The sequence below is a fragment of the Acartia tonsa genome, chromosome 14, assembly GCF_053477335.1.
Source record: "Acartia tonsa isolate MP-2025a chromosome 14, ASM5347733v1, whole genome shotgun sequence".
In the NCBI taxonomy this organism is placed as follows: Eukaryota; Metazoa; Arthropoda; class Copepoda; order Calanoida; family Acartiidae; genus Acartia; species Acartia tonsa.
The window spans coordinates 30,288,636-30,303,320 of NC_137273.1; the positions used below are offsets into that span (position 1 = coordinate 30,288,636).

At 31.7% G+C, this 14,685-nt stretch overlaps 1 protein-coding gene across 14 annotated transcripts in view; it reads right to left on the reverse strand.

The window, feature by feature from the left end:
* Window positions 1-14,372, reverse strand: part of LOC145305830 (RING finger and transmembrane domain-containing protein 2) — a 35,898-nt gene extending 21,526 nt beyond the window's left edge. For 12 of the 14 annotated variants that reach the window (XR_013874735.1, XR_013874733.1, XR_013874729.1 and 9 more), the window contains exons 1-4: window positions 13,305-14,234; window positions 12,155-12,353; window positions 6,059-6,123; window positions 205-264 (exon numbers count right to left, since the gene is read on the reverse strand). Coding sequence is in view for 1 of the 14 variants with exons in the window: in XM_080147653.1 (XP_080003779.1) it covers window positions 205-264; window positions 6,059-6,123; window positions 12,155-12,353; window positions 13,305-13,396 (416 nt within the window). In the remaining 13 variants the exon portion in view is untranslated. Of the gene's footprint in view, window positions 1-204; window positions 265-6,058; window positions 6,124-12,154; window positions 12,354-13,100; window positions 13,170-13,304 lie in introns of those variants that run through there. The other 2 variants (XR_013874731.1, XR_013874736.1) reach the window with 2 other exon arrangements.
* Between the last annotated feature and the right edge of the window lie 313 nt (window positions 14,373-14,685).

Here is a 14,685-nt window from a genome sequence, read left to right on the forward strand (position 1 = left end):
AAAGTTTTATTCTTTGTTACCCAAAAACCTTTGGGTACAGATATCAAATCTTAAATAGATAGGTAGTTTATATTAACAGTGTCCAAAATTTTTTTAAAAATATCTTTAGGCGATGTAATTTTTTTTATCATGGGGAATAAACATCATTTTGTCGTTTTTTGTCTTATCCATGAGTATATTAGAGATATGTGAACATTAATATGCCTGGTCGTAGAATTTGCAGAGAGTGAAGCTGGCTGATAACTCACTATGTTACTTTCCAAGCTGAAACAGAATATTAACAGTTAATATCATCACACGATATTAAAGGTCAGTAGTGGTGTGCACAGGATTTTGCCAGTATGGTAAGGGGGGAACAGGCCTCCAGATTTCAATTTAGAGGAGGGTGTTTGTCAACGACAACCAAGCTTTTTATTCTATTATTTATTCTTCTAATAATTGACGTGGAGCCGAAGCCGCCATATTTTGCCGGAGCCGCAACAAAATCAAACGACTCTACATCACTGATCCAATTCATTTAGAATTGTATTCTACCGCTTATTCAATTTGGAAGAAAATTAATCTATCGGCTATTGTTCCATCTATTTAAATCCCTGGTTTAATAAAAAAAAATAGAAAATTCTGCCATGCACAAATGGACCTAACTCAATGTAGAAAATCCTTGCTTTAACTATATGTTGTACAATTACATTAATCTTTTTTATGAAGAAATGATAACACTAAAATCATCACGTAGTGAATATAATATTTCATAATTATGATTAGGTAACTTCTTAGAGACAGATATTTCGATCAACAACTGAAATAAAAATTATACGTATTTCCTTTGTTTTTATCTAAATATGACGAAATTTAAGACTAAAATATAATATTTCACTTCTAAAAAAAGTATGATTATGTTTATTTGTAACGCAGCGAAAAAATGGTAACGGTTAAGTATTACCTACACAATAAAAATATAGTTATACTAGCAGATACGCCCCTAGCTGGGGGCTGAAACTGGCCTAAATCTCTTCCCAGTACTTAAATATTAACATAGAATAGACTAAAACCATTACAGGAGCTATATTAAGTTTACCTAAAAAGAGAACTCAATAGGTTCAGTAGTTATCCAAATCTTAAGCTTTAGCCAAAAAAAACCTTACTACTTAATAAAATAGGAAAAGCGGCTACGCCCCTAAAGGCCTCTAGGGGCACTTGAGGAGGGGAAAGTCGAATTTAATAACCCAATTTATTATTTTAGATTTTAAAAGAACAAGTAAAAAAAAATTTTTCATGTGGGAAATTTTTTTCTAGGGGCGATTTTTCTTCGGAGGGATCTATGTGAAGCTTTCCTGTTGTGGAGAACCCGATCGGTACAAACAAACAGACCAGGGTTGGCAGACAAAAAACCCACCCCAAAACCCACCAGGGTTTTTTGTCCTTTAACCCACCTTAAAAAACCCATGGGGTTTTGGGGGTTTTATTAAAAAAAAGTAAAATTGTTTCAAAAAAAAGTATATTTTTCATTGTTTATATAAAAAAAATGTTTTTCATTAACCCCTGTATTTAACAAAGGAATAGACTGCTGCTATTACTACTTGTGCCTGATTTTGCCGTTGGCATGGGCTAAGGAAGAGATATACCAGCAAGAAAACAATTTTAGGATCTTTAGATTTTTGCATTTTTCTGTTTTTCCTGTATATAGCAGCCAACTTATCATCTTTCTTATGTCCTAGCCTGTTTCTAAATATTAAAAGAATGGACCTAAGGGGGGGGAAGTTCTGACACATTTGCGTAAACCTGGTGTATAGGCTTTATCTTTGGACTGAGAGGATAGGTTATTAGGGATAAAATCATTCTTATATGATGAATTTTCCCCAGATTTAAGATTTTTTGGATAGGCCTCCAGGTTCCGGAGCTCCAGGCTTCCAGGTGGTCTCTGTACAGGTAAAAATTAAAAATAAGATTTTTTTTTTGAAGAGTTAGAGGTTAACTTATAAAACAAAATATGCTTCTTTTTGATTTTTATTCACATATTTGTAGAAAAAACATACATATTTTGTCTCATAAGCTAACATCTAACTCTTAAGAAAAATATTTTTTTTCATTTTTACCTGTACAGAGACCACCTGGAGGCCTGGAGCTCCGGAACCTGGAGGCCTATCAAAAAAATCTTAAATCTGGGGGAAATTCATCATATAAGAATGATTTTATCCCTAATAACCTATCCTCTCAGTCCAAAGATAAAGCCTATACACCAGGTTTAAGCAAATGTGTCAGAACTTCCCCCCCCCCCCTTGGTTCATGGCACAGTGGTTTTCTTTGTACTTTTTTAGTAACTATTAATAGGTTATTTTAGGTTAGGTTAATTAAGGGGTAATGATTGCCCCGCAGGGGTAGAAATAAGAGAAAAGCTACTGTGAAAATACTATGAAACTCGCTGCGCCATAGAAAAAATCGTCTATTATATATTATATTTAATATATTATTCAAGCTTTTACAGTATAAAAACTATAAAAACCCAAAATACCCCAGAAACCCCAAAAAACCCCTAAAACACGGGTAAAACCCCTATTTTCCACGACCCCGGGTTATTTTTTAAAAAACCCGGGTTTTGCACAGCCCTGAAACAGACAGACACACATCCTGTTACTTTAATATAAGGATTGTCAGTAAATCACTCAATATAAAGTTAGGGACGAGGCATTTAATTGTAAATTAAACAGGTGCCTAAAGTTTATAATATTTGATTTATTGGTACACAATTTTTTGGTACTTTTTTAGATCTTGATTGGCTTGTTCAAACTAAGCATCAAAAAATATCTTATCCCAACTCACTTTTATATTATACTATTGACGCAAGGACGGATATACTCTACATAGGTATGAAGTTTTTGCGCTACTAAAAATGGGGAGGTAGGTTGAGATAAAATTCCGTAAAAGTGTGAGTTTTAACTTTTTAAGGCTAAATATGTGTATTCCTTATTGAAAAGAACTATAGACAAACATTTAAAAAAAAAATATTTAGTGAATATTGTCTTTCTACTACTGTTTTTAAACCTTAATACACACACCTTTACGGAATTTTAGCACAACCTACCTCTCCCTTCATTAATGATAATAAAAACACATATTTCATTTGTATTCTAACTCTTTAAAACTGTGAAAATTGACTAACACGTTAAAAGTGGAAAAGTTTAAAATTGCAGGGAGGTAGAGATATTGAAACTTAAATTAATTCACAACTCAACAAAGGATACATTTTTACACATGTAAAATAAGATAGGTGGAGTTGCTAATGAAATTCATCTATCGCTATTGACCGTTCCCTCATTCCCTGTAGTATAGAATTACGCATAGTTATGTAATCAAATAGTTTTTTTGCCAAAAATAATCTATAAACTCAGCTTTATGTATAATTATATAGTACTAATTTCATGTTCTCTAATAAAGTTAAAACGCAGCGGGCTAAAATAACGATGCCTACAATATACTCCCTCAACCCCATCCCCTCATGATATCCATGTATATTCTACATCCATTTTTCTTGTATTCTTCCGAATAAATATGTAATCAAATAGTTGTTTTTTGCCAAAATTAATTTTTAAACTCAACATTTAGTTCTTGAAAAATCAGGTTTATATAATTGCATACTATACAGGTGGAGTTAAGACGTCTATCTGTACAACTAACAAAGAATCTAGTAGGTAGTTTTTTTTAATATCATAGTTTTACTTTTTTTTTAAAATAACACTGTAAACTGTTCTTTTTTTGCCAAATATATTATCATATTAAAATGCATTACAACTTATGGACCTAAATGTCCTTATACGATTTTTACGTCCTTTTTCCATTTTATGTAATTGAACGCTTTTATTACACGAATAGAAATATTATGTAAAAACAAAATAAATTGTTGTATCTATGTCAAACAAAATGTTTTTATTGCCTTTATTTACAGGAATAAATGAAAAGGTAAATATAATATTCCATATACACTCAGGGATCTTAAAGGATAAGACAATTCTATACCTCTTTATGGTGAAAAAAATGGTAAAAATGAAAAAAAAAATTTTTTTTTTTAAGAGTTAGAGGTCAACGTATAAAACAAAATATGCATCTTTTTGAATGTTATTCACATATTAGAAGAAAAAAACATGCATATTTTGTTTTATAAGCTGACTTCTAACTCTTAAAAAAAATTTTCTTCATTTTTACCTGTACAGAGACCACCTGGAGGCCAATCCAAAAAATCGTAAAACTTGGGAAAATTCATCATATAAGAATGATTTTATCCCTAATAACCTATCCTCTCAGTCCAAAGATAAAGCCTATTCTCACTGTTTACGCAAATGTGTCAAAACTTTCCCCCCCCCCCATCCTTTACTCCCTGAAAACTACGCATTACGCAAAAACAATGTCAACACTAAGTAATCTGTGGTAAGCTTAAAGTAAATAAAAAGCAAAACCCCGATTGTTAAGATTTATGTTAAAAGGTAAAAGATACATTGAAGGATCATTTAGTAAGTATTTGTGCTATTTTTTTTTGTCTGTCCATTTGTACATCCAGATGAAGTTTATGATCTAGCTAACCTTAGGAATAAATGGGCTTTGCTTTTTAGGGAATATCACTCCTTTTATTACTTAGGTTTAAGGCTATTCTATTGATGGGTGGGATACCCTACCAAAAAATTACAAATCAGAAATAAGTAACATTATAAAAACAAAAATACTTTTTCAGCTTTAACTTTTAAAATAAAAGATTTAAGAAGTATGGTTTGATATCAAAGTTAAAACTATTATAGCACTATTAATCACAATTAGTTTTGTTGTTGTTTATAGAAGAAACTTGTTTGTTATTTTTGATAATAATACACAATATTTATAATAAAAATGATAAGACTAAAATATTATATATGAAAGATAGCACCATATACTGAAGTAAAAATAGAACTACACATGTTTGGTCATGTAGTAGTTTTATTCACCAGGGAGGTAAGGGACATTAGACTGTAAATCAGGGGTGCAAAGATTCATTTTTCCCCTGCTGCAATTTTTTTTTATTTTTTCCCCCTCCTAGTTTTTTCCAGCAAGGAAGGGGATAAAATTGAAAAATATTTTCAGAACTCTTTATTTTATTCATATTATGCCCCCTTCCACTATTTTTTAGTTTTTTTCACCAAAGAGGGGAGAAAAAAAAAAAAAAAATGCTTTCAGTCCTCTTAATTTTTACATTTCTCCACCCCCCCCGCCCCCCCAACAACATATATTTTATTTTTTTACCTCCCCCCTCAGCCGGGTCAAATTTACAGAATATACACCCCTGCTGTAAATATAACTGGTGCTCAAAGTTTTTCACATTCATACTCTTATTCATTTGCCAAGTAGCTTTAAATCTTGATTCAAACTAGCAGAGTCCAAACTTTTCTACCAATTCTTATTTAACAGAAAGAGCATATTATCATCTATTGTCTTATCCCTTAAGATACCTGCTTTTTATCACAGATAAGAATAAGTGCATTTTCAAATGTAAAACAAGGATGACAACACCCTTATGTAGCGAAGCTTATTTTACTAAATAAAAGTAAAATTATTAGGACATATACCTAGTAACTTCTTAACATCAAAAATTTACAAAATATTGCTTTTTGTTTTCGTTTAATTTATTTCCTATATTTTTGTATAAAAATAAAATTAGGAGAATATATTAAGTTGTTAGAAAAACACCTGTTCTTTTGTGCAATCCTTTTTTACAAAAAAAGGGGGAGGTAGGTCGTGCTAAAATTCCGTAAAGATGTGAGTTTTAAGGCTACAAAACAGTAGTAGAACGATAATATTCACTAAATATGTGTATTCCTTATTGAATAAAACCCCCCCCAAAAAATTTATTATATTTAGTGAATATTATCGTTCTACTACCTATTGTTTTTAATCCTTAATACTCACACCTTTACGGAATTTTTAGCACAAACTACCTCCCCCTTAATTCAACATAATATAGGTAAATATTTTACAATTTCAAAGTTTCTCTATAATGTGCAGAATTTTAATGCACACCACAATCAAGGAAGTTTACCTGGAGTTGGTGTTGACTGGACTCCAGTTGCTGCTTCCAGGCATCCAGCTACGTGGGGCCAAACCCTGAAAAAAAAATAAAAATGTTGTAGACTGTTTCAATAAATATCTTAACTCGGGTTGGCAATCCGAATCCGGAATCCGTCCAATTTTTGGACAATTTTGGAATCCGGAATCCATTCGGATTCGGATTGTTAATCATTAGGCTAAAATTAGCGTCTTGAGTTTTATTTGGTCCGAATATTCATTTAAATTTTAACAAAGTAATTTTGGCCAATGTAGGGTCTAGAAATAGGAGAAAAAGCTACTGTAAAAAAATAGCTTTAGATTCTTCCCAGTAACCAGCTAGTAAAATTTAATCCTTTATTTTATTTTCTCGTATTCATTCGAATCCGGTGGATAGAAACCGGTTCTTATCCATACGAAAAAACTATGTCTAGCATCGTATTATATCCAGCTTTTTACGAATATAAAAATGTACAATCATAAGATTAAAACCAGTTTTTTTGCCCGTGCCTACGGCACCTAGGGGCTAAAAAACTGGTTTTAATCTTATAATTGTACATTCTATATCCGAGGAAAGCCGTTTATAATACGATGCGAGAAATAACTATTAAAAAAGAAATTTTAAAATATTGCTAGAATCCGGACTCCGTCAAAAAAAAATAAGAACTCGGAATCCACTGATTAATCCGTTTCATTTTTGGGCGGATTTTTGTAAGAATCCGAATCCGGTCCAAAAATTGGACGGATTGTCAACCTTAATTTTAACATTTATGTGATAAATATTTAGGGGAGGGAGGGGACATTATACTCAGGGCGACCACTCCAAAACCAAAAAAATATAGTATATTTATAGTATATTTTTTTTCTCCATATAGTATATATAGTATATTTTTTTTACTCATATAGTATGATATAGTATTGGACTTTGAATTATTTTATAATAATATTATATATACCACTAAAAATTGCTCAAAGCAAAGTTGTTATCAAAGCAATTTCACATAAAATCAGTTGCGTGGATTATATATACCTAAATTAAAAAGTGGGTTTAAGGGGTCGGGAATACTTGATTATGGGCCTTCTAATCCCTATCCCTTCTTCCCCAGCTCTTCTCCCAACCCTGGAATGACTTGGAGCTAAAAGGCATCTTGAAAAAAAATATTTAACCCCCCCCCCCCACATATGTCTTGAAGTGTAAATGGAAAAAAAAAGTTTTAGACATTTAACCTATTAGTGCCGAGCGCCACTTTTATGGGCCGATCGAGCTGTAAGTTTCAGGGAAGCTTTATAATGGTCAAAACGGAATTCGTATTTTTTTGTTTTGCTCTAGTGGCGTGCACAGGAAAGTTGCAAAAAAACCCGGTTCGGCTTGGCCATAAATACCAACCAGGCATTAACACCCGTTTTTGGTGCTTTCCCCCAGTTTTAAAACCCGGTTGACCTGTATAAACCCGGTTATTTTGACCAAAAATCGAAAAATGTAATTTTTGAACGCCAAAAGTGAGATGAACACTTTTTAGAACTTTGATACGATCCGTAATTGAAAACTACACAACCTCATGTAATCTAAAGAGCTACAAGTATAATACGAAGCGATTTATTTCAAATTTAGTGTTTCGGCTATAGGTGCCGCCGTTTTCGGGTAAAAAAAACCGTTGCTCGAAGTTTTAACAGACACACACTACAAAAAAAGAACATAAAAAATTTGGGTGTTACATATCAGAAAACGAGCATAAAACTATTGGGTGACACCTATAGAGATTACTAGGGTTATTAGGGTGGCTCAAACCCTTACTAATGACGTAAACTGTTATTTTTATTGGTTGAAAAGTTAAAACCGGGTAATAAAAACCGAAACCGAGCCGGGTTTTAAAATTTTCGGGTATTTATGGCCAAGCCGAACCGGGTCATAATAGGGCGTAAAAAAACGATAAAAAAATCATATAAAAAATTATAATTTGAATAAAACGAATTCACAAATAGATGTACTTGTCAATAAACATTAGATTTCACAAAAAAAATCAGCGACTTTACTAAAAAAACAAAAAAGTTAGAAGGGGTATTTTGAATTTTCATGATTTTCAAATTTTGTTGAGCAATACCAGCAAACGGAAGTAAGCTAAACTGCCTGCTCCAGGGGGAAATGAAAGTCAGGGTAGTAGAGGGGGGATTCATTCTGAGAATGATGCAATTATGAAGCCGGAAACCGTTTTTTTTCCATTTTTCGGAACCGGGTTTTAATGACCGGTTCGGCACTAATGGGTTAATTCAAGATTAAATCCTAAAATTTTCAAAAAATTCTAACGAGGGTTTTTTGAGAAAATTAGATTTGAAAATTTCAAGTTCAATTTTCATCCCCTAGGAGTTACCGCATAATCATGACACGAAAAGCAAAGATTATTTATTTAAAATTTTGAACAAGTTAGCTTTTAAAAAGTTCTTCATAAAACCACTCTTGAAAGGAGTTAATTAATGGCCATTTTTATCAGTTGCTTTGCTAAGGTCACGGAAATTCAGCCTTAAATAAACCATATATAGAGGTTTTATGAAAGACTTCATAAAAGCAAAGTTGTTCAAAAATTTTAAATAAATAATCTTTGCTTTTCTTGTCATGATTATGCTGTAACTCCTAGGGATTGGAAATTGAACTTGAAATTTTCAAATCTATTTTCTCAAAAAACCCTCGTTATAATATTTTGAAAATTTTAGGATTTAATCTTGATTTAAATGTCTAAAAATTTTGTTTTCCATTTACACTTCAAGACATATGTGGGGGTTGGAGGATTTAATCTAGATATAAATATCTAAAACTTTTGTTTTCTTCTTATAGGGCACACATTTTTAGTTTTCCATTTACACTTCAAGACAGATGTGCCAAACCCATGGAACTCAATTTTTTTATTTACTAAGTATATTTGCGATTACTTTTATTTAATGAAATATTCCAATTTTTAACATGTACAAAACGGCCTGCTTAATTGCTTCAAGATCCATGTCAGATCTATATAGGAAATAAATGTCTATAAACGAGCTCAAGTTTTCCAAGGAATATATGATTAAAACTCATAGTGCTCCAATAATCCATAATAAACTCTCATTGCCCAGAACGATAAGACCCATTATTTTACTTTATTAAAAATAAATTCATTTTTTTCATTTCATGTTGCTATTTACCTTATATTGATGTATTTAATTTCTAATCATAAAAAAGAAAATTTAAATTTATAATATGATAAATTTAAGAAAACTATGTTTTAAAAGAATTCGATTGTGGTGACATTTTGTGTGTTCAAATATTAAACTAAAATTGTAATCATCATCATTAACCCTTTGGTGATGGTAATGTAAAGAAAAAAATATAATTTAAAAAAATCTTTTAAAAATCATTTAAATTATTAAATATTTACTTTCTTTTAGATAGTAATGCCGGGTGAGGAAAATAGATTTATTGAGAAATAGATATGCATATAGAAAACTAGCCAATAGGGAGATAATTATATCGAGCCAACTCTAGTACAAAATATCAGCATGAAGAATGATTAACCCATCTTAAAAAATTAGGTGGGGGTAAGATAAATACTTCATTTTGGAAATAATTTGGAAAATCATATTTCCTCCAGAGCATTACAGACTTACAGACAGTGAATTATAAAATTATAACTAAAAAGTTATATCACCATCTGCCACCCTCTTCAAATGGCATTTTAAAAATCTGTCACTTTTTAATAAAGTGCATTCACAACAATTTGCTAGGGCGATGCGCACCTAAAAAATTACACACCCTATTTAAACTAAAATTAAAGACTACAAGAAAAGTAATATTTAAACAAGTCAGGAATATATAGTTTTGTATGCTTTAATTAAGGTTTTTAATGTTAATTTTTTTTCACATAAAGTTTAACTTATTTACTAAGTATATTTGCGTTAACTTTTATTTAATGAAATCTTCCAATTTTTAACATGTACAAAACGGCCTGCTTAATTGCTTCAAGATCCATGTCAGATCTATATAGGAAATAAATGTCTATAAACGAGCTCAAGTTTTCCAAGGAATATTTGTATAAAACTCATAGTGCTCCAATAATCCATAATAAACTCTCATTGCCCAGAACGATAAGACCCATTATTTTACTTTATTGAAAATGAATTCCTTTTTTTAATTTCATGTTGCTATTTACCTTATTTCAATGTATTTAATTTCTAATCATAAAAAAGAAAATTTAAATTTATAATATAATGAATTTAAGAAAACTCTGTTTTAAAAGAATTCGATTGTGGCGACACTTTGTGTGTTCAAATATTAAACTAAAATTGTAATCATCATCATTAACCCTTTGGTGATGGTAATGTAAAGAAAAAAATATAATTAAAAAAAATCTTTTTAAAATCATTTAGATTATTAAATATTTACTTTCTTTTAGATAGTAATGCCGGGCGAGGAAAATAGATTTATTGAGAAATAGATATGCATATAGAAAACTAGCCAATAGGGAGATAATTATATCGAGCCAACTCTAGTGTTCAAATATTTGATGCATACAAATGTTTTTTTTATAGAAATATCAACAAAATATACCTTGTGATAAAAAGCAGAAATAATTTGAATTTTTTTTTCAAATATGCAGGAAGCGAGTGGATGATGGGCTATTCATTATACTACTCCCCAAAAAAAACACTTTCTTATTCGTTGACTCAACAATTTTGGGGACTTTAATGGCATTTTGATTGGATAATTAAGTAGAGTTTCCATACTTTTCATCCATTAATTTTTTTCTATATAGGGATTAATTTTGTGTATCATCATTGGGTATGTATATCAATTAATCAGCTTATGTCTTATCCCTATAGATCCCTGCAAATATGTGTTCTATTCGGTAAAGTTTTATTTTAAACAAGGATGAAAACATCCATAAGTAGCAAAGCACAAAAAAATTGTGGATGATTATTTTATTTTAGATTTATTTAAGAAAAAAGCCCCAAACCTTATTTTATTTTGTATAATGAAATGATTGTTAGACCGACATTCAAAGTAAATTACATACTGGATACTCAGAACAAAGAAAAAAAATATTTTGATACTATCATCCAAAAAAAGTTTGAAAATCGGACCAAAACTAAAATATAAAAATAACTAAAAAACCTGCTAAAAGACAGTTAGACCAACATGAATGTTTTTAAAAAGATGATACCAAAGATATGGGAAAATAAGTAAAAAAAATATAAAACATAGCCTTAAACCTGCTAAAAAGCTTTCCGATTGCCATAGATGTTTTATAGTTGATTCTGCTCCTTTATGATAGGAATGTTGCCAAAAAGTTGCCTTCTATAGGAGCCAAGAAAATCACGTTTACCCCCATCCATGTCTAACGGAGAGACGGACATTTGGAGCTTTTAATAGGTTATAAAGGTTAATGATTGCCCCGCAGGGGCTAGAAATAGGAGAAAACCTACTGTGAAAATAAGACAAAACACTTCTTAAGATGCATTGTCACAAAACTGACAATATAAGTTTTTGATTATATAAATGTAAAATTATATAGTATATATAGTAAATGTTGGTCAAATAAAGGTAAAATTATATAGTATATATAGTAAATTTTAGTCATATAGTATGATATAGTATCCAAATTCATCCTATATAGTATTTATAGTATATATAGTATGCAGTGGTCGCCCTGTATACTGCAAAACATACTGGGTCACAAAGTTCTATAACATATTCTTTTATTTGTTGGCATAAAAGTAGTTGGTCCAAACCTTACCATCAGCAATTTTATACTACAAAAGGGTTAATTTTGTTAATAATAATTGTGGATGCAGAAATGATACCCAGAAATCTAAAGGGATAAGATAATGGTAGATAAATTGATGTACATTGTACATCCCCAATGTACACAAAATTATCCCTTCTGTAGATAACAAGTAGATTTTAGACACTCAGCCTAATGAACCAACCAATCAAAATTCAATTGAAGTCCGTAAAGTTATGAAGCCAACAAAAAGGAAAACGTTTTTTTAAAAACTTTGGGGACTACTGTGATACCCCAATGTCCCCTCCCTCCCTGAATGATAGCAAATCTAAATAACACACCTGTGGAGTGGATACATGGGGCAACAGCTGCCTGTTAGCGCCACCGCTACCGCCAAGGGAGGGCGGCAGCACATTGGCCAGATGGTAGGCTAGCCCCGAGGGAGGAGGGGCCGGAGACGTCAACTGCACCGGGGGGCTGGAACCCCCCGCACTGCCTGATAGTGACATATCACTTGTTGAGGAAGGTGATAATGTTGTTCTAAAATTAAAATTAGTTTTTACAAAGGGAGGGGGCGAAAATGACACTTTTTGAAACCAAAACTAAAAGTCAAAGGAACTCAACTAAAAAAAGAGTTACAGGTCTGACATTTTGCATGGCAGTTGCTTTTTAGGGGTACAATATGGAACTGTGAAGAAACGGCGTCGCAACCGCTGAAAACCGCCGAGAAAAAGCAAAAAAAATTTCGACGGGAAACGGCGGTTTTTGGCGGTTGCGCTGCCGTTTCTTAACAGTTCCATATTTTACCCCTATAAAGCAACTGCCATGCAAAATCTCAGACCTGTAACTCTTTTTTTAGTTGAGTTCCTTTGTTGACTTTTAGTTTTGGTTTCAAAAAGTGTCACTTTCGCCTCCCCCCTTTGTCAAAAAGAAAAAATAAATTCTACAATGTAAAAAAATGTAGCGCACAACACCCATTCCCTTCCACCCCCCCCCCCCTTAATATAAGTTTGGACGTCCTTGTCTGCTAGGCATTTTTTTTGAAAATATAATATTTTAACAGTATCTTGAAAATATGTTTAACTTATAGAGCTGTATAGATCCTCTTTAACTCGCCTGAGGGTGGAATATTACCAAATAGAATTATATAGATCCTCTCTAACTCGCGTGAAGGTGGAATATTACCTCATAGAGCTGTATAGATCCTCTCTAACTCGCCTGAGGGTGGAATATTACCTTATAGAGCTGTATAGATCATCTTTAACTCGCGTGAAGGTGGAATATTACCTTATAGAGCTGTATAGATCCTCTCTAACTCGCCTGAGGGTGGAATATTACCTTATAGAGCTGTATAGATCCTCTCTAACTCGCGTGAAGGTGGAATATTACCATATAGAGCTGTATAGATCCTCTATAACTCACCTGAGGGTGGAATATTACCATATAGAGCTGTATAGATCCTCTCTAACTCGCCTGAGGGTGGAATATTACCTTATAGAGCTGTATAGATCCTCTCTAACTCGCCTGAGGGTGGAATGTCTTTGTATAGGGTGCCCTTCACGTCCTCCAAGGGGAAGGGACATTCTCTAGTACATTTAGAATCTGTAACAATGGATATATATGTATAATATACGTGGATTTTATGACAAGGGGAAAATTATCGTCAATTTAGGCTGAGGAAAATCTGGTGTAACATCCAAGTAATTATAAATCCATTTCTGTAACATAGTTGCATATTATGAGGTCACAAATTAGTGAATTATTTATGATTAAAAATGAAAATTGATTTAAATTTTTGATGAAAATGAAATAAGCTCAAGTAAATAAAAAATCTTTGATTACATAAATTTTTAATGCATATTTCTAATTTTATAATATAATGAAAAACTAGAGAATTTTGACAATTAAAAGTTATGATAAGGCACCATAATATCATTAGAGAACTTTTAAACAAATATGAATAACATATATGATGAGTTTGATGAAAAGTGTAAATTTTCTATTAATTTTTGTCCAAATATAAAAACAAATAAATTTTGATTTTTCTAAACTCTAAGATAGATTAGTTGAGTAATATACTCAGTTTATTTATATAAATACAAGACAATGCCCAAATATATAGGGAGGGAGGGGAACATTGGACTGTAAATTATACTGGTAGCCAAAGTTTTATTCTCAAATTCGTTTCTTTGAGTAATTTTTATTAAACCCTGAAGGGATGGCACAAAAATTGGCAATCTACAGAATTGGTAATTAAGTTTGTTATAATTGGGGTTAAAATTTATCGTCCAATGTCCTATCCCTTAAAATCCCTGTTCTTTGATTATTTCTGTAGCGCAGCTACTTTATAATGCATACAATATCAATATGAAACGTACAGAATGAATAACTTTGTCACGATAAGCATCAGAATGTACTAAACTTGGGGGAGGAAGGGATAATTAATAGAAAATAAAATGATAGAACAGAGCAACTAAAGATCCTTTGTAAAAAATACTAGGGAGGTAAGTAACTTGTATATTACACTGGTCCCCGAAAATTTACAAACACGTTATCTTTCTTTCGCCCTAAAAACAATGAATTTTCAATTGGGAGCGACAAACTTGCAGAGTTTAAACATTTCCTCCAATTATTTCAATTCCCCGAAGATTTGATAGAAGATCATTTCAAAGAGAGATTGACAAAACTACAAAATATTATAAACTTCTTTTCTGCTCTACTAATTATTTTTCATAATATTTATCCCTAACTCAATAATAACATACAAAAATTAGGGATGGCAATCCGTTAAATTTTTGGACCGGATTCGGATTCTTTCAAGAATCCGTCAAAAAAGGCGGATTCCCGCGGATTCCGGATTCTTATTTTTGAC